The 18,241-nt window shown below is 40.5% G+C and overlaps 1 protein-coding gene across 1 annotated transcript in view; it reads right to left on the reverse strand.

Annotated features, from left to right (window-relative positions):
- ABCA10 (ATP binding cassette subfamily A member 10) overlaps positions 1 to 8,685 on the reverse strand; it is a 76,965-nt gene extending 68,280 nt beyond the window's left edge. The window contains exons 1-6 of the mRNA XM_007073441.3: positions 8,677 to 8,685; positions 7,197 to 7,343; positions 5,189 to 5,393; positions 3,196 to 3,360; positions 2,742 to 2,845; positions 173 to 399 (exon numbers count right to left, since the gene is read on the reverse strand). Of these exons, the coding sequence (XP_007073503.2) occupies positions 173 to 399; positions 2,742 to 2,845; positions 3,196 to 3,360; positions 5,189 to 5,393; positions 7,197 to 7,292 (797 nt within the window). The 5' untranslated portion in view covers positions 7,293 to 7,343; positions 8,677 to 8,685. The remainder of the gene's footprint in view (positions 1 to 172; positions 400 to 2,741; positions 2,846 to 3,195; positions 3,361 to 5,188; positions 5,394 to 7,196; positions 7,344 to 8,676) is intronic.
- Positions 8,686 to 18,241: the final 9,556 nt, after the last annotated feature.

The raw sequence follows: 18,241 nt of genomic DNA on the forward strand, positions 1-18,241 counted from the left end.
CTTACTTATTTTCAACTGCCAGCATCTTAAAATGCAATAGAACTGAGCGAATTGCTTAATTGAATGCACACAACAAAAATTCCTGACTGCATCTAACTTTCTTTTATAACCTAATGGGTTTCTCTGTTTTTTTTAAGGGGTGATACACAGGCAAAGAAGCAACATAACTCACCAGAATGCTGACTCCCGGAGACCCATCACTGCCATTAGCTTCTTATGCTTCTTTCTTTCCTTTGTAACGTTTAATGATGTAGAGTATACAAAAGGGGAGAAATAAACTATACAAATAAAAATAAACCACGTATTTATAACTTCTCCCTTAGAAACGAAAGATGGCATCCTCATATTTATTCCAGTAACTGATGTCAGCGTCTCCATCACAGAATGATTTGTCGTGAGCTAAATTGGGATGTTAAACAGATGCATTACCTTAACTATAGAAAGATACATTAGCAAAAAAGAAAAATATCTTAGAAAACCAGACACATTTTCCTTCTTTCCATCTTCAGTATTTGCATATTTCCATTGTTTAAGATATGGTGAACTATGAATATCATGAGAACGGTCTTGATGACTTTTGGGATTAGTTGACATTACTTCTAAGAGCTGTTTTAGAAGTTGCTTGGATGTCTATCATGCTATGATAGTATACTATGATCGGTGATGGAGTGATAGCAGGGATCCACAGGAACACTCCTCACTGTCATGAAGCTTTATATTTCATGGGGGGGGGGCAGGAAGGAAGGGGAGATATCAGATAACTCACTGCACAATCAATTGTTTGATGATACTTGAGCAATTGCCTTAACAGAGAAGCAGAGTGTGCCGTGAGATGAAACACAGGCAAGGCTTCCCTAAACAAATGACATTTATGTATATAATGATCTTACCTAAATAAAGCTGGGGGGCGTGGGGAGAGTTGAAGATAGAGAAGAAAATCTGGGCAGAGGAAACAGCATGTGCAAAGGAAAGGAGTGTAGAATGTCAGAGGCACAGGAGACAGGTCCTTGAAGCAAAGCTGATGGCAAGAGAGAGGGAGGGAGGGAGAGAGAAAGAGGGAGAGAGAAAGAAGATGGGGCCAAAGAAATAAACTACTCCCATAGGGCAGGCAAAAGGTGATAAAAGATAAAAGACGGCGAAAGCCAAAACATGGCTTCGACTAGTGCTGGTGGTGCAGTTAAGTACATGGATTTCAGCTTAGAATGAACAGGGCTAGATGGCAGATTGGATGTAATGGGTGAGGCAGAGGAAATTTTCTCTAATTGCCCAGTTTCTAGTTGGTCACCCAGGTGGGTAGCTTTGGCATTCACTGAGATAGGAAAACTTTTGAAAGGCTCGGCCACATTAAGAGAAAAACACTCATATTCAGCTTTGAACATACTAGTCTGAATTGTTTAGGAAGCATCAAAGTAGAGATATTCTGCAAGCAGATACACAGAACGAGAGCAGAGGTTAGCCAACTATGGTCCATGGACCAAATCTGGTCCACCACTTGTTTTTGTAAATAAAGTTTTATTGGAACGGAGCCATGCTCATTTCCCTATTGTCTATGGCTGCTTTCACATTACAACAGCTGAGTTCAATACGTGCCATAGTAAACGTTGGGCCCCAGAGCCTACAGTATTTATGATCTGGCCCCTTACAGAACAAGTTTATGGGGCACCTGCGTGGCTCAGTCAGTTAAGTGTCTGACTTCAGCTCAGGTCATGATCTCACGGTTCGTGGGTTTGAGCCCCGCGTCGGGCTCTGTGCTGACAGCTCAGAGTCTGGAGCCTGCTTCGGATTCTGTGTCTCCCTCTCTCTCTCTGTGTTTCTCTCTCTCTCTCTCTCTCTCTCAAAAATAAATAAACATTAAAAAAAATTTAGAACAAGTTTGTTGGTTTGCAAGTCGACTTAATCAGCATGTAAACTGTAATTAAAGTTATGGAAATGAATAACATTGTTTAGAGAAAGGACAGAGGTTGGAGAAAGATGGCCTAGGTTAGAACCGTGTGGAACTACAGATATAAAGAAGCATGAGTATGAAGTTGGATACACTGGCAAGAAGACTGAAAAGGAAGGGCTAGAAAAGTACACGAAGACCAGGTAAAGGCTATGTTATTTAGTTAAAAGATCAATTAAGATAAGGGATGAAAAATGTCAGCCATTAATCAACATGGGAGTTGTTACCAACCTAAGAAAATGCCATTTGGGTGGTATGGTGTGAGACAGAAGTCATTCTGAGTTGAGTCGGGCCTACGTGAAAACAACTCTTTCAAGAAACTTAGCTGTTAAGAGGAGGGAGCTAGAGAGTACTTGCCTGAGGAGGAAATAAGGAAAGGTCCTGATGATACGTGGAGAAATTAATAATTTTAGATCCCAAAGAGAAGACTCTAGAGGAAAGGGGGAAGTTGAAGAAAGAGGAGACAGAAGGGAAAAGCCATTGAGCAACCTTCCTGATAATGTTGGAAGGAACAGGATTTAGCCTGTGAATTGAGGAAAGACATTAGAGAGGAGGTAGAAGGAAAAGGATGGGTGTTGTGAGTAGCGGGTCTGTAGTTGAACAGGCTTTGCGTCGGGAAGTTGGGGATATTCCCATCCGTCAGCTTCTTTTTCTCTGGGAATAAGAAGCAGAGAACAATCCCTTAAGAGTGTGGGGGCGAGGCAGAAGAAGATAGGGAAATACTGAAGATATACTGAAGATATAAAGCAGATAGAAAATACCGAAGATATAAAGCAGATCGCTTAAGTTTGACACTTACTTCTATAATTGCAGCATTAATCGCAGTTTGAAAAGCCACAAATCCATTTTGCCAGTATCTCACCACGTAACAAAAAATGTCATCATGCATATCCCAACAGTGTTCTTGAAGGAAAGACAAAAACATGCCGTCGTTGTGCAATGCCATCAATACATGGGGATTAAGACCTTTCACTTTGGCTCTAGAGTGAAATATCTACAGGCCCGCTCAGAGCCCATGGATATACAGTCTAGAGCATGTTTAAAGCATTTCTGCAAAACTGGCAGAAAGAAGCGTATTAGTGCACGGTGGCCACAATCATTGGACTCCTCCTACAGGAAAGACTGATCACTAAGTGCAGGAATAAAAAGTACATTACTTTTTTTTTTTTATTTGATCAATGTTTCTATCATTCGTTACCAACTGGGGATTTGATGAAGTTGCAAAACAGATTGTATAATTCTTCTATAGTTACCTGAGTATTCAGAGTGTTCTTCTGCAATTGAAAATCCATATGCCCAATTCAACTTCAGCTGATATGAAAAAGTATCGTTAAACACAACTCCCACCATTTCATGATGGCTTTCTAAAAGTACTGTATCCATCATTTCTTTATCAGCAACCCCAATGGTTTTTCTTCCTGCCGCACATGAAAAAATATAAAGGATCATATCAGCTCGTCACTAGAGAACACAAAACCAAGTTGTAATTGTTTATTAGGCGTCACATACCATCCCTGAGTAGGTGCAAAGTACCTACTGAAAGTCTTTCCTATTGTTTTACGCTCCGTAAATATGTGAAAAGAGGTAAATGACATAATGTCTTTTCAAAACCAGTAGTTACAGTCCACCTACAGGTTCTTTGGAGTTAAGAACCGTTTGTAAGAATTAAGCTCAGAACGTTCATAAGGGATGAGTTTATAATCTGTAGAAGTAATCCATCCAATAAGTGGATAATTAATCCATTACTAGTGGAAGATTTGGAAACCTCTGATGTCCAATTTATGATCTCCTATTTAAATACTTTTTTATACTTTCATGTATTATGTTCTAAAATTTTCTCTAATTTTAACACAGTACTTAGAGCTCACTCAGGATGATGTCTGCATGAAGAGGAGAACATACTCAATTTCATAGTGTAGCTATATCTTTCAAAACTACTCATCTTTCCAAACATGAAGCAAGGTTGTGAAATTAAAAAAAAATTTTTTTTAATGTTTATTTACCTTTGAGAGAGAGAGAAAGAGTGAGAGCAGGGGAGGGGCAGAGAGAGAGGGAGACACAGAATCCAAAACACGTTCCAGGCTCTGAGCTGTTGGCACAGAGCTCAACGTGAGGCTTGAACTCATGAGCCATGAGATCATGACCTGAGCCGAGGTCATCACTTAACTGACTGAGCCACCCAGGCAGGTACCTCAAGGCTGTGGAATTTTTATGAGAACAATGCTAATTTCACTGCTTTTCTCTAGAGGTATACAAATAATGCCAAGGTCCAAACATGAGTATTCGGGCTGAACAGCACGAGTCAGACAAATGTAGAATGAGGTGTCATGAGAGGAGCTATGACCAGAACAGGCTGGCACGACAGCTGAGTTGCGGGCTTCTATTAGAAAAGGATAGATGGACCCAGTGGGCCATGAGACTCCAAGGACTAAAAGCAGCAGAGAGCTGGGGCGCCTGGGTGGCTCAGTCAGTTAAGTGCCTGACTCTGAATTTTGGTTCAGGTCATGATCTTGCAGTCTGTGAGATCGAGCCCGTGACAGTGGGGAGCCTGCTTGGGATTCTCTCTCTCTCCCTCTCTCTTTGCCCCTCCTAACTCACACACTCTGTCTCAAAATAAGTAAATAAACATTTTTTAAAAAGGCAGCAAAGAGCCTACACTGTGCAGGCGGGGAGACTAATCCCTGTGGCTTTTGGAAATGCTTCCCAAGTTAAAAAGAGATGTGGTAAATGACCAAATAGGGGAGGCGTGGAAAACCAGATCAGGGTAGAATGAACCCTGTTCAGTCAGAGCACATGGCCGATGTGGGTAAGGGAGACAGGCAGAAGTCAGAGATCCAGAAGCTGCCATGAAGAATCACAAAAAAACGGAAGAAAGTGGTCGGGGATAAAAAGTGAAATCATCTAGAATATGCTTCAAACTTGTTTTCCTATTCCCACCTTACTTTTTGGAGTACAGAACATACACTAATGATGACCCACAACAGCACAGATTTCAAGGATGAGAGGGCTGAAGGGAGTGTGCGTGATTTGAAAAACCCCAGGTTAAGCCGATTTCACTTCTCACCCACCTACCCTCACCTGTAACCCTACACCAACCCCCACATGGCATATAGAATAAAGGTCCTCGCCCCAGTTGAGAAATACTGACCCATAGGCTAGGCAAATAAACTCAATTTGCACAATAAACTTCAAGTTAAACATGTGCAGATTGCATAATAATGAAACACTGGTCATTGGGCAACACACCTTTCATAAACGAAGCTGAAGACATCTTATCGATTATCCTCTGTGTCATATTAGTGACTGGGGTATATGCCACCACCAGATCAGAGTCATTAAATTCATCCACACGTCCCAGGACACGAGGAGGCTGTTCAGGAAGATGGGTCGCTCTGAAGAATTCCGAAAAGATGCAAAAATATAGCCCAAGAAGCAATGTTATTGTCCATTCCTCCAGTACACAAAAGAAAAAACGAGTCAAGTTATGATGTGGTCCAGATACCAAGAAACATGCAAACACATTTGAGGACAGAAAGTACTATCATTGAGCATTGAGTTTCATTTCTCTCTCCGACTTTTGCCATCCCCAAATACCAATTTCAAAAATACACAACTTTGAAATCATATCAAACACGCACACTGATCTTAACCCACTAACACAGCATCCCCAGTAGTGAGCCACTATTGAGTGTATGCCCTCATACGTGATGCAATATAAGTGCGTAGCATCACATATGAGATATTCCTGCCAAAAATGCTCAGCCTGAAGCTAATCCCATCTTTCAACCTAATTTTCTGTTTAAAGAAACGTAGAAGGCAAAGGAATGAATTAAATGACAGCATGAGTGGCAATCAGATAGATGCAGAACATGAATATTCAACAAGGTATGAGATGGTCTCATTGATTCCTGGCTTATCGAAACTAACTATATAAGAATTTTTCAGGAAATTTTAGAAAATTGAACTTGAGATGATCGTATGCAATTTTGGCTAATTTTGTGAAGTGTATTAGTAGTTATGTAGAATAGGTTTTTAATTCTTGTAGGTTCTAGCTGAAGGATTTTTTAAATGTTTATTTATTATTTTTTGAGAGAGAGAGAGAGAGAGAGAGAGAGAGAGAGCGCACAAGCTGGGGAGGGACAGAGAGAGAGGGAGACACAGAATTGGAAGCAGGCTCCAGGCTCCGAGCTGTCAGCACAGAGCTCAATGCAGGGCCCGAACTCACAGACCGTAAGAGTATATGACCTGAGCCGAAGTCAGAAGCCCAAACCACTGAGCCATCCAGGCGCCCCATATCTTGAAGAGGAGAGACACAAAGATAAAGAAGGCAAAGTTGCCAAGAGGTCAACCCTCGTCAACTCTGGGTTGTGGGTCAATAGGATAGGATGTGGCTTTATTTCTACATTTTGAAATTTAAAACATTTTTGATAAGTTGCCTTTAAAATTCTGGTGACGCGATTACCAAAAATGTACCCCTCATCGATACAGCAGCTGAAATATTAGAACTGAATTGTTTCAAGAGCACTCACAGAGAAAGCAAACAACGATCTGAACTCTGCCAACTCCCGGTGAAATGTTATTTGCTATTTTTAAACAGAATACAGCCTCAACGTGGCCAAGGCAGCCCCAGATACATCTCAAGGTAACATTTAGCAAATGTCTTCACCCTAATGTCTATGCCCTTATGCGAGGAACTCAACAGAATGCAAAGATACTAACAGAGATCGATCTGGCTGCTCCCTGAAACCACTCTGTGTTTACAAAAAGCATAGTCTTGAAAAGATCCCAAAAGAGTTCCCTAATTTTTCCTCATAGATTTTTTTCGCTCAGCCCTCCTAATTAATAGAATCTTAATCCAAACATCCCCGTAGAGTACAATGGTTTACTCATTTAAAATCTATCTCATTTTGCCTAACTTGTTTCATTTTTTCCCCCCAAAACTGAAGTTGGCTCAAAGTAAATCAGAAACATAAATCAAAGTAATGAAGTAAATCAAAGTAAATGAAACGTTACTTTGTTTTTCAGGAGCTATCATCTGAGTCCTTCAGTTAAATCTCATCAATTCACCATAAGTATTACCCTTTTCTGCAATATATCTTATATCTTATTCTGCAATATTTGCAAAATGTTTTATTTAGAATTCCAAATCAACTAGCCTGTGGAATGTGAACATAAAAAAACAACACAAACAGCATAATACTAAATGATGGTTTTCATTCACTAAATACGGGAAAATAGACATTGTGACCCATACCGATAAGCTCTCTTTTTTCATTCTCCATTTTTTAAGGAAATTCTTGTATAAAAGGGCCTGAGTTTGTTGATACACGCTTATCTTTTTTTTAATCATTTTCTTCTGTTCATGGAAAGAGAGGGTGAAGTAAATATTGCACAGCAGTAACTAGAAGGAAAAAAAAAAGACAAAATAACCCCAATTACAGAAAAGCTTCTGACCACTTTGAAAACATAGCTTCAAGTGCATTAACTTGATGCCTTATTTGACTGCAGAAAAACATTCAGTAGGTTTTTGGTTTGTTTTTAAGTATTAAGTATTAACAAACGTAAATTATCTTGTCAGCGGTTAAGTATTTCTCTCCAGGCTCTCATGGCAATGAGTGATGATGGTGGCAGTATAGGAGGTCTTTCCTCTCTTGTCTCAAAAGTAACTTTTTTCTGCCAAATCTCAACATTACAACAATCTAAAGTATATCAGGGAATAGGATGTTAGAGATGTTTAGAATCCAAAAACCACTTTGCTCTTTACTTAAAGAAAAAAAAGAATAAATAAAACCATATCCAGTTTTGGTGGTTTTTTTTTTGGGGGGGGGTGCGTTTCTTTTCTTTTTTTTGGTCAGAGAATTGCCCACCAGCAGTCTGCACATCGAATGGCACACTTTTGCATGCTTATTTAATATCTAGGTAACCACTGAGTAAAGCAAAGTCGAGTAACAATGATAGTCATTCTTAGAACCCAAAGAGCTAATTTCTCCTCTTAAATTCATGAGTCCTCTTTTATGTAGTAAGAATGTAAGACAAATACAAAGGGAAACCAAAAACATGTCAGTGGATATTATTGAAGTAATTGATTTGTAGATCACCATGATGTATAATAGGGATCCTTCTGTATTTTCAATGTGAAATTCCAGAGATTGGAATTTGGCCAGTATCAGAACTCTGGTCGTTTAAATTAATTTGAATAAATGTTGATGTTATACATAATAACAGTGTTCAGAGAACCTCCTCTGTTTCTTTCTTTCTTTTTTTTTTTTTTGATGAAAGAAAAGGTAAAGCTATAAATATCAAAATAATCTATAAATTCTAACTTGAGAAAGTTTCTAAGTCAAAACATTTACTTCGAGGTCTGTTTGAATAGCTCAATAAGCTACCCACAAGGACATTTTAAAAGAAAAAAGAAGCCACGGGAAAAAATAACCTGTCCTAATGCCAACACACTCCCAAGAAGTAAAACTCAGCAAATTCTCAAAAGGCTAACCAGAGACATATGAAGCTGCCCCCCTGAAAATTAATTATATTCGTACACACTTCTGAGTCTCTCTTCCATTTTACTATCATACTAAAACACTATATAACTGAGTTTAAAAAATTAAATCACTCATCAGGTCTACCATATAAAACATACAATAATTTAGAAATATCAGAACAATAAAATAATTTTAACAATGTCAATCAAAATGTTTGGCATTGGCTATATGTACACTTTACGCCTTACTTACCTTATGCAAAGTGGAATGTAATCTGACTTACTGTCAGGACAATGAGTGAGGAGCTTAGAAGCACCTCTGATTCACTGTTCTCTTTTTGTCTAGAAGAACAGCTAAGAATCCTTCAAAAGCTCTTCTGCAAATGTTTGCCTGTTTTAAAACTGTTTTTATTCCATTTGGCCTCTGAAAACAGGTCACAGCCTATGTGGAAAAATCCTGCCAAATGTTTTTTACTTGATAAGTTGTTGGTTTTTTTTTTCCTCCCATGTGTTTCTTGCCCAATTACTCAGTGGGGAGTATGTAGTTATGGATGGTTGGCTAAGCATGGCACGTGGTATTTGTTTATTGTTCTTTCTGGCATTCACAAAAAAAAAAAAGTGATCAGATTCTAAAAGGAAGAAAAACCCACGGTGCTGAGTTAGTCTCTATGAGCTTTTAAGGATTGAAAATTAGACACCCAAGTCAAAAAAGAATAGAAGTTGGGCAGATAGAGGGTAGACGAGGGACGATCATCTCAGAAATCGGCATAATTCACATGATGAGTCTTCACCTAAAACTTAACTTTTGCACTTCAGCTAAATGGCTCCTTGTACTGACTGGTTTCCTATGTGCTAGAAAGTATGTGAATAGTAAATTTCCTTATTTACTATTGAAAGTAAACCTATGAAATATGAAGTATTATATTTACAACCCTTTTACAGATTTGAAAAGTGGGGCTTAAGGGTGGAAGTTATTTGCAGATGTTCAAATACAGGCAGAGCCAACACGTGAGTCTACAGCAGGGTTTGGATCCCAGCCCCTCACTCTCAACTACCACTATGAAAATTATGTTAATCGAAATATCGAATACCTGTTTTCATAATTTAATAGTTTAGGCAAGATGGTGGACCTTGAATGATTGAGTTACTTTTTTTTTCCAGCTGCACATAAATTGGACATTCTCAGATTGTAAATAATCCTTGTTTATCAATCCTGAAAATCTCATTCCATGATTTTTTACTGTCATCGATGCATTTCCTGGGATGTATACAGGAGTTAATAACCATTCATGAGAGACAAGGACAGAGGGGGCACCTGGGCGGCTCATTTGGTTAAGCCTCTGACTTCGGCTCAGGTCATGATCTCACAGTTTGTGAGTTCGGGCCCCCACGTCAGGCTCTGTGCTGACAGCTCAGAGCCTGGAGCCTGTTCCAGATTCTGTGTCTCCCTCCCTCTCTGCCCCTCCCCCACTCACACTGTGCCTCTCTCTCTCTCTCTCAAAAATAAATAAACATTAAAAAAAATGTAAAATAAGGACAGAGAAAACAGTGAAGCTGAGACTATCATACACCTTCTTAGTAACTCCGTTTAAAAGATAATTTATTTCCACAGTTTTAGGGATTTTAATCTAAAATATGGTGCAGTGAAGTGTTTACAAGGTTAGGAGTCTGAGACCTACATTCCAAATCTGTCACTCATCAGCTTGGCAGGTGACATGAAATCCCTGGGTCTGGGATTTCATTATTATGGGGGCTGGACCTTTTCTGTTCCAAACCTCTGCACTTGATACGTGCTTGGGTAGTACCTCTTTGAGCTCCCAATTCCTCCAAACTTGGATTTGCAAGTGCCCACACATCAACCCGGCCCTCTTCACACACTTCACGGATCTTTTCATCTACTTCTTTGTCTTCCTGCTCTCCTGGGGTCCTCAGCCCTACTTCTGCACTTTAGCCTTTTCAGTACGTAAACTTAACCGTTTTGCTGAAAACTCAGAGACCACAGGATACTAGCTTCCCTCTCACTGTCTCTACTGCCTGTGAACGTCCCAGAGGAAAGTGGGCCAGTCTTTGCTAAACTCAATCCCACCGCACAGTCTCTCAACCTAGTCTTACAACCTACTCTAAAATCCAGCCCCCTCTTTATTTTATGACTTCTAACATAGTTATCTTCTCTCCTCCCTCTTTTTTTTTTTTTAATGTTTATTTATTTTTGAGACAGAGAGAGACAGAGCGTGAACAGGGGAGGGGCAGAGAGAGAGGGAGACAGAATCTGAAACAGGCTCCACGCTCTGAGCTGTCAGCACAGAGCCCGACGCGGGGCTCGAACTCACAGACCGTGAGATCATGACCTGAGCCGAAGTCGGCCACTTAACCGACTGAGCCACCCAGGCACCCCTCTCCTCCCTCCTTTTTTAAGACACCCCTGATAATTAAATACAGGGAAATATTTTCCACTGCCTCCTTTCTTAAGCTACCTAATCATATAAACTTCATAAACTAGCTCATCTCACATTCACTGCCCAAATCCCCATGATATTAGTTTCTCGGGGCGCTGTAACAAGGTATCAGAAACTGGGTGCGTTAAAACAACAGAAATTTATTCTTTCACAGTTCCAGAGGCTGGACGTCTGAAATCAGGTGTCGTCTTCCTAGCTCCTGGTGGTTCCCTTGGCTTTGCTATTTAACACCTTCCCTGCCTCCATCATCGCGTGGGGTTTCCTGTGTCTGTTTTGTTCCCATTTCTTACACACGGCGTCCGGTCATACTGGATTAAGTGCCCACCCTACTCCATCATGATATTAATTACACCCTCAAAGACCCTATTTTCCAAATGCAATCATATTCACAGGGGTTGGGACTTCAACACATCTTTTGGAGGCATACAATTTAACCCATAACAACCACGGTTGCGATACAGTCAGCCCCTCAATGTTTACATCTCAGGGCCATTCTACGGTTTTCCTTGCCATCTATTCATTCCCACGAAACAGCTCTCAAATCAGCTCTTGCCAATGGCTTCTGACATCTTGACATCACTATATTCAATAACAATCTCTCATTGTTGTTTTTGGTTTTTTTTTTTGTTTTTTTTTGTTTTTTTTTTTGTTTTTTTTTAACTTTTCTGCAGCATTTGGCACTGTTGACTCTGTGCTAGGAACTCTGTGAGACAATGTACTGTTTTCTTCGCTGACTGCTCTTTTTCCAACAGTCCCCAATATATTTATGTCCCTTGGCACTTTGTACTTCAAGTTTTGGCCTTTCCTTTAATAAACATATCCACCCTTTCAGCTTTATCTTAGATCTATGTTTCTACCCACGACCTCCTTGTACTTGATCTATTTCATTTCAACGCGTCGAAACTCAAGTCTATCTATTTATCTTCCTAACATACTTGGCTCCCTTGATCTTCTCATCTCTCACTAGATACACAGTCCAGACTTTAACATTTGTTGTGGTATCTCTCTCACTCCTTCCCCATCAGTATCAATTTAATCACCCAGCCCTACTGGCAATTAGGGGCTTATGTATATCTCTAGGAAGGGCATTATTTTTGTCTTGAATTTAGTTCTTTTCCTGAACTGTAGAGCTGGAGAGATGAACTGGCTGTCTTCTCAGATTCATCTTTTATGGTTACACCAAAAGTTAGCTTCTTGAATTGTCTTCTTTTGTGGGTTGGTCAATGTTTAGGTTTTTAATTTCCATTGTGCATCCCAGGGTTATTTCTTGCATAAGGAAGAGTCATTCAAATTTCTTTAGAAAAGTACCTATATTTTAAAAAATTCATTTCCCTTCTCTCTTGTTCCCTAATATGGATTATATGACTTGTTATTGTTTGATCTTTTCTTTTTTTTTTCAATATATGAAATTTATTGTCAGATTGGTTTCCATACAACACCCAGTGCTCATCCCAAAAGGTGCCCTCTTCAATACCCATCACCCACCCTCCCCTCCCTCCCACCCCCCATTAACCCTCAGTTTGTTTTCAGTTTTTAAGAGTCTCTTATGCTTTGGCTGTCTCCCACTCTAACCTCTTTTTTTTTTTTCCTTCCCCTCCCCCATGGGTTTCTGTTAAGTTTCTCAGGATCCACATAAGAGTGAAAACATATGGTATCTGTCTTTCTCTGTATGGCTTATTTCACTTAGCATAACACTCTCCAGTTCCATCCACGTTGCTACAAAGGGCCATATTTCATTCTTTCTCATTGCCACGTAGTACTCCATTGTGTATATAAACCACAATTTCTTTATCCATTCATCAGTTGATGGACATTTAGGCTCTTTCCATAATCTGGCTATTGTTGAGAGTGCTGCTATAAACATTGGGGTACAAGTGCCCCTATGCATCAGTACTCCTGTATCCTTTGGGTAAATTCCTAGCAGTGCTACTGCTGGGTCATAGGGTAGATCTGTTTTCAATTTTTTGAGGAACCTCCACACTGTTTTCCAGAGTGGCTGCACCAATTTGCATTCCCACCAACAGTGCAAGAGGGTTCCCGTTTCTCCACAACCTCTCCAGATCTATAGTCTCCTGATTTGTTCATTTTGGCCACTCTGACTGGCGTGAGGTGGTATCTGAGTGTGGTTTTGATTTGTATTTCCCTGATGAGGAACGACGTTGAGCATCTTTTCATGTGCCTGTTGGCCATCCGGATGTCTTCTTTAGAGAAGTGTCTATTCCTGTTTTCTGCCCATTTCTTCACTGGCTTATTTGTTTTTCGGGTGTGGAGTTTGGTGAGCTCTTTATAGATTTTGGATACTAGCCCTTTGTCCGATATGTCATTTGCAAATATCTTTTCCCATTCCATTGGTTGCCTTTTAGTTTTGTTGGTTGTTTCCTTTGCTGTGCAGAAGCTTTTTATCTTCATAAGGTCCCAGTAGTTCATTTTTGCTTTTAATTCCGTTTCCTTTGGGGATGTGTCGAGTAAGAAATTGCTACGGCTGAGGTCAGAGAGGTCTTTTCCTGCTTTCTCCTGTAGGGTTTTGATGGTTTCCTGTCACATTCAGGTCCTTTATCCATTTTGAGTTTATTTTTGTGAATGGTTGAGAAAGTGGTCTAGTTTCAACCTTCTGCATGTTGCTGTCCAGTTCTCCCAGCACCATTTGTTAAAGAGACTGTCTTTTTTCCATTGGATGTTCTTTCCTGCTTTGTCAAAGATTAGTTGGCCATACGTTTGTGGGTCTAGTTCTGGGGTTTCTATTCTATTCCATTGGTCTATGTGTCTGTTTTTGTGCCAATACCATGCTGTCTTGATGATTACAGCTTTGTAGTAGAGGCTAAAGTCTGGGATTGTGATGCCTCCTGCTTCGGTCTTCTTCTTCAAAATCACTTTGGCTATTCGGGGCCTTTTGTGGTTCCATATGAATTTTAGAATTGCTTGTTCTAGTTTTGAGAAGAATGCTGGTGCAATTTTGATTGGGATTGCATTGAATGTGTAGATGGCTTTGGGTAGTATTGACTTTTGACAATATTTATTCTTCCAATCCATGAGCACGGAATGTTTTTCCATTTCTTTATATCTTCTTCAATTTCCTTCATAAGCTTTCTATAGTTTTCAGCATACAGATCTTTTACATCTTTGGTTAGATTTATCCCCAGGTATTTTATGCTTCTTGGTGCAATTGTGAATGAGATCAGTTTCTTTATTTGTCTTTCTGTTGCTTCATTATTAGTGTATAAGAATGCAACTGATTTCTGTACATTGATTTTGTATCCTGCAACTTTGCTAAATTCGTGTATCAGTTCTAGCAGACTTTTGGTGGAGTCTATTGGATTTTCCATGTATAATATCATGTCATCTGCAAAAAGTGAAAGCTTAACTTCGTCTTTGCCAATTTTGATGCCTTTGATTTCCTTTTGTTGTCTGATTGCTGATGCTAGCACTTCCAACACTATGTTAAACAACAGCGGTGAGAGTGGACATCCCTGTCGTGTTCCTGATCTCAGGGGGAAAGCTCTCAGTTTTTCCCCATTGAGGATGATATTAGCTGTGGGCTTTTTATAAATGGCTTTTATGATCTTTAAGTATGTTCCTTCTATCCCGACTTTCTTGAGGGTTTTTATTAAGAAAGGTTGCTGAATTTTGTCAAATGCCTTTTCTGCATCGATTGACAGGATCATATGGTTCTTATCTTTTCTTTTCTTAATGTGATGTATCACACTGATTGATTTGCGAATGTTGAACCAGCCCTGCATCCCAGGAATGAATCCCACTTGATCATGGTGAATAATTCTTTTTATATGCCGTTGAATTCGATTTGCTAGTATCTTATTGAGAATTTGTGCATCCATATTCATCAGGGATATTGGCCCGTAGGTCTCTTTTTTTACTGGGTCTCTGTCTGGTTTAGGAATCAAAGTAATACTGGCTTCATAGAATGAGTCTGGAAGTTTTCCTTCCCTTTCTATTTTTTGGAATAGCTTGAGAAGGATAGGTATTATCTCTGCTTTAAACGTCTGGTAGAACTCCCCTGGGAAGCCATCTGGTCCTGGACTCTTATTTGTTGGGAGATTTTTGATAACCGATTCAATTTCTTCGCTGGTTATGGGTCTGTTCAAACTTTCTACTTCCTCCTGATTGAGTTTTGGAAGAGTGTGGGTGTTTAGGAATTTGTCCATTTCTTCCAGGTTGTCCAGTTTGTTGGCATATAATTTTTCATAGTATTCCCTGATAATTGTTTGTATCTCTGAGGGATTGGTTGTAATCATTCCATTTTCATTCATGATTTTATCTATTTGGGTCATCTCCCTTTTCTTTTTGAGAAGCCTGGCTAGAGGTTTGTCAATTTTGTTTATTTTTTCAAACAACCAACTCTTGGTTTCGTTGATCTGCTCTACAGTTTTTTTAGATTCTATATTGTTTATTTCTGCTCTGATCTTTATTACTTCTCTTCTTCTGCTGGGTTTAGGCTGCCTTTGCTGTTCTGCTTCTATTTCCTTTAGGTGTGCTGTTAGATTTTGTATTTGGGATTTTTCTTGTTTCTTGAGATAGGCCTGGATTGCAATGTATTTTCCTCTCAGGACTGCCTTCGCTGCATCCCAAAGCGTTTGGATTGTTGTATTTTCATTTTCGTTTGTTTCCATATATTTTTAAATTTCTTCTCTAATTGCCTGGTTGACCCACTCTTCTTTAGTATTTAACCTTCATGCTTTTGGAGGTTTTCCAGACTTTTTCCTGTGGTTGATTTCAAGCTTCATAGCATCGTGGTCTGAAAGTATGCATGGTATGACCTCAATTCTTGTATACTTATGAAGAGCTGTTTTGTGACCCAGTATGTGATCTATCTTGGAGAATGTTCCATGCGCACTCGAGAAGAAAGTATATTCTGTTGCTTTGGGATGCAGAGTTCTAAATATATCTGTCAAGTCCATCTGATCCAATGTATCATTCAGGGCCCTTGTTTCTTTACTGACCATGTGTCTAGATGATCTATCCATTTCTGTAAGTGGAGTGTTAAAGTCCCCTGCAATTACCACATTCTTATCAATAAGGTTGCTTATGCTTGTGAGTAATTGTTTTATATATTTGGGGGCTCCTGTATTCGGCGCATAGACATTTATAATTGTTAGCTCTTCCTGATGGATAGACCCTGTGATTATTATATAATGCCCTTCTTCATTTCTTGTTACAGCCTTTAATTTAAAGTCTAGTTTGTCTGATATAAGTATGGCTACTCCAGCTTTCTTTTGACTTCCAGTGGCATGATAAATAGTTCTCCATCCCCTCACTCTCAATCTGAAGGTGTCCTCAGATCTAAAATGAGTCTCTTGTAAACAGCAAATAGATGGGTCTTGTTTTTTAATCCATTCTGATACTCTATGTCTTTTGGTTGGTGCATTTAGTCCATTTACATTCAGTGTTATTATAGAAAGATATGGGTTTAGAGTCATTGTGATGTCTGTAGGTTTCATGCTTGTAGCGATGTCTCTGGTACTTTGTCTCACAGGATCCCCCTTAGGATCTCTTGTATGGCTGGTTTAGTGGTGACGAATTCCTTCAGTTTTTGTTTGTTTGGGAAGACCTTTATCTCTCCTTCTATTCTAAGTGACAGACTTGCTGGATAAAGGATTCTCGGCTGCATATTTTTTCTGTTCATCACATTGAAGATCTCCTGCCATTCCTTTCTGGCTTGCCAAGTTTCAGTAGAGAGATTGGTCACGAGTCTTATAGGTCTCCCTTTATATGTTAGAGCATGTTTATCCCTAGCTGCTTTCAGAATTTTCTCTTTATCCTTGTATTTTGCCAGTTTCACTATGATATGTCGTGCAGAAGATCAATTCAAGTTATGTCTGAAGGGAGTTCTCTGTGCCTCTTGTATTTCAATGCCTTTTTCCTTCCCCAGATCAGGGAAGTTCTCAGCTATTATTTCTTCAAGTACACCTTCAGCACCTTTCCCTCTCTCCTCCTCCTCTGGAATACCAATTATGCATAGATTATTTCTCTTTAGTGCATCACTTAGTTCTCTAATTTTCCCCTCATACTCCTGGATTTTTTTTATCTCTCTTTTTCTCAGCTGCTTCTTTTTCCATAATTTTATCTTCTAGTTCACCTATTCTCTCCTCTGCATCTTCAATCGGAGCCATGGTCGTCTCCATTTTATTTTGCAGCTCATTAATAGCATTTTTTAGCTCCTCCTGGCTGTTCCTTAGTCCCTTGATCTCTGTAGCAATAGATTCTCTGCTGTCCTTTACAGTTTTCAAGCCCAGTGATTAATTTTATGACTATTATTCTAAATTCACTTTCTGTTATATTGTTTAAATTGTTTTTGATCAGTTCGTTAGCTGTCGTTATTTCCTGGAGGTTTTTTTGAGGGGAATTCTTCTGTTTCATCATTTTGGATAGTCCCTGGAGTGGTGCGGAACTGCGGGGCACTTCCCCTGTGCTGTCATGAATAACTTGCGTTGGTGGGCAGGGTTGCAGTCAGATCTGATGTCTGCCCCCAACCCACCGCTGGGGCCACAGTCATACTGGTGTGTGCCTTCTCTTCCCCTCTCCTAGGGGTGCGATTCACTGTGGGGTGGCGTGGCCCGTCTGGGCTACTTGCACACTGCCAGGCTTGTGGTGCTGGGGATCTGGCGTATTAGCTGGAGTGGATCGGCAAGATGCACAGGGGCGGGAGGGGCAGGCTCAGCCCCCTTTTCCTTCGGAGATCCGCTTCGGGAGGGGCCCTGCGGCACCAGGAGGGAGTCAGACCCACCGCCGGAGGGATGGATCCACAGAAGCACAGCGTTGGGTGTTTGCACAGTGCGAGCAAGTTCCCTGGCAGGAACTGGTTCCCTTTGGGATCTTGGCTGGGGATGGGTGAGGGAGATGGCGCTGGCGAGTGCCTTTGTTCCCCGCCAAGCTGCGCTCTGTCATCCGGGGCTCAACAACTCTGCCTCCCGTTGTCCTCCAGCCCTCCCGTTCTCTGAGCAGAGCTGTTAGCTTATAACTTTCCAGATGGTAAGTCCCGCTCACTGTCAGAACACACTCCATCAGGCCCCTCCACTTTTGCCAGCCAGACTCGGGGTCTCTACTTGGCCGGCGGGCCACCCCTCCGCCCCGGCTCCCTCCCGCCAGTCTGTGGAGTGCACTCCACCTCGCCGCCCTTCCTACCCTCTTCTGTGGGCCTCTCGTCTGCACTTGGCTCTGGAGACTCCATTCTGCTAGTCTTCTGGCAGTTTTCTGGGTTATTTAGGCAGGTGTAGGTGGAATCTAAGTGATCCGCGGGACGCGGTGAGCCCAGCGTCCTCCTACGCCGCCATCTTCCCCCCGTCTTGTTTGATCTTTTCAAAAAGAACAGCTTTAGTTTTAATGATCGAAACTGTTATTTTATTTTCA

The sequence above is a fragment of the Panthera tigris genome, chromosome E1 (assembly GCF_018350195.1).
Source record: "Panthera tigris isolate Pti1 chromosome E1, P.tigris_Pti1_mat1.1, whole genome shotgun sequence".
Taxonomy (NCBI): domain Eukaryota; kingdom Metazoa; phylum Chordata; class Mammalia; order Carnivora; family Felidae; genus Panthera; species Panthera tigris.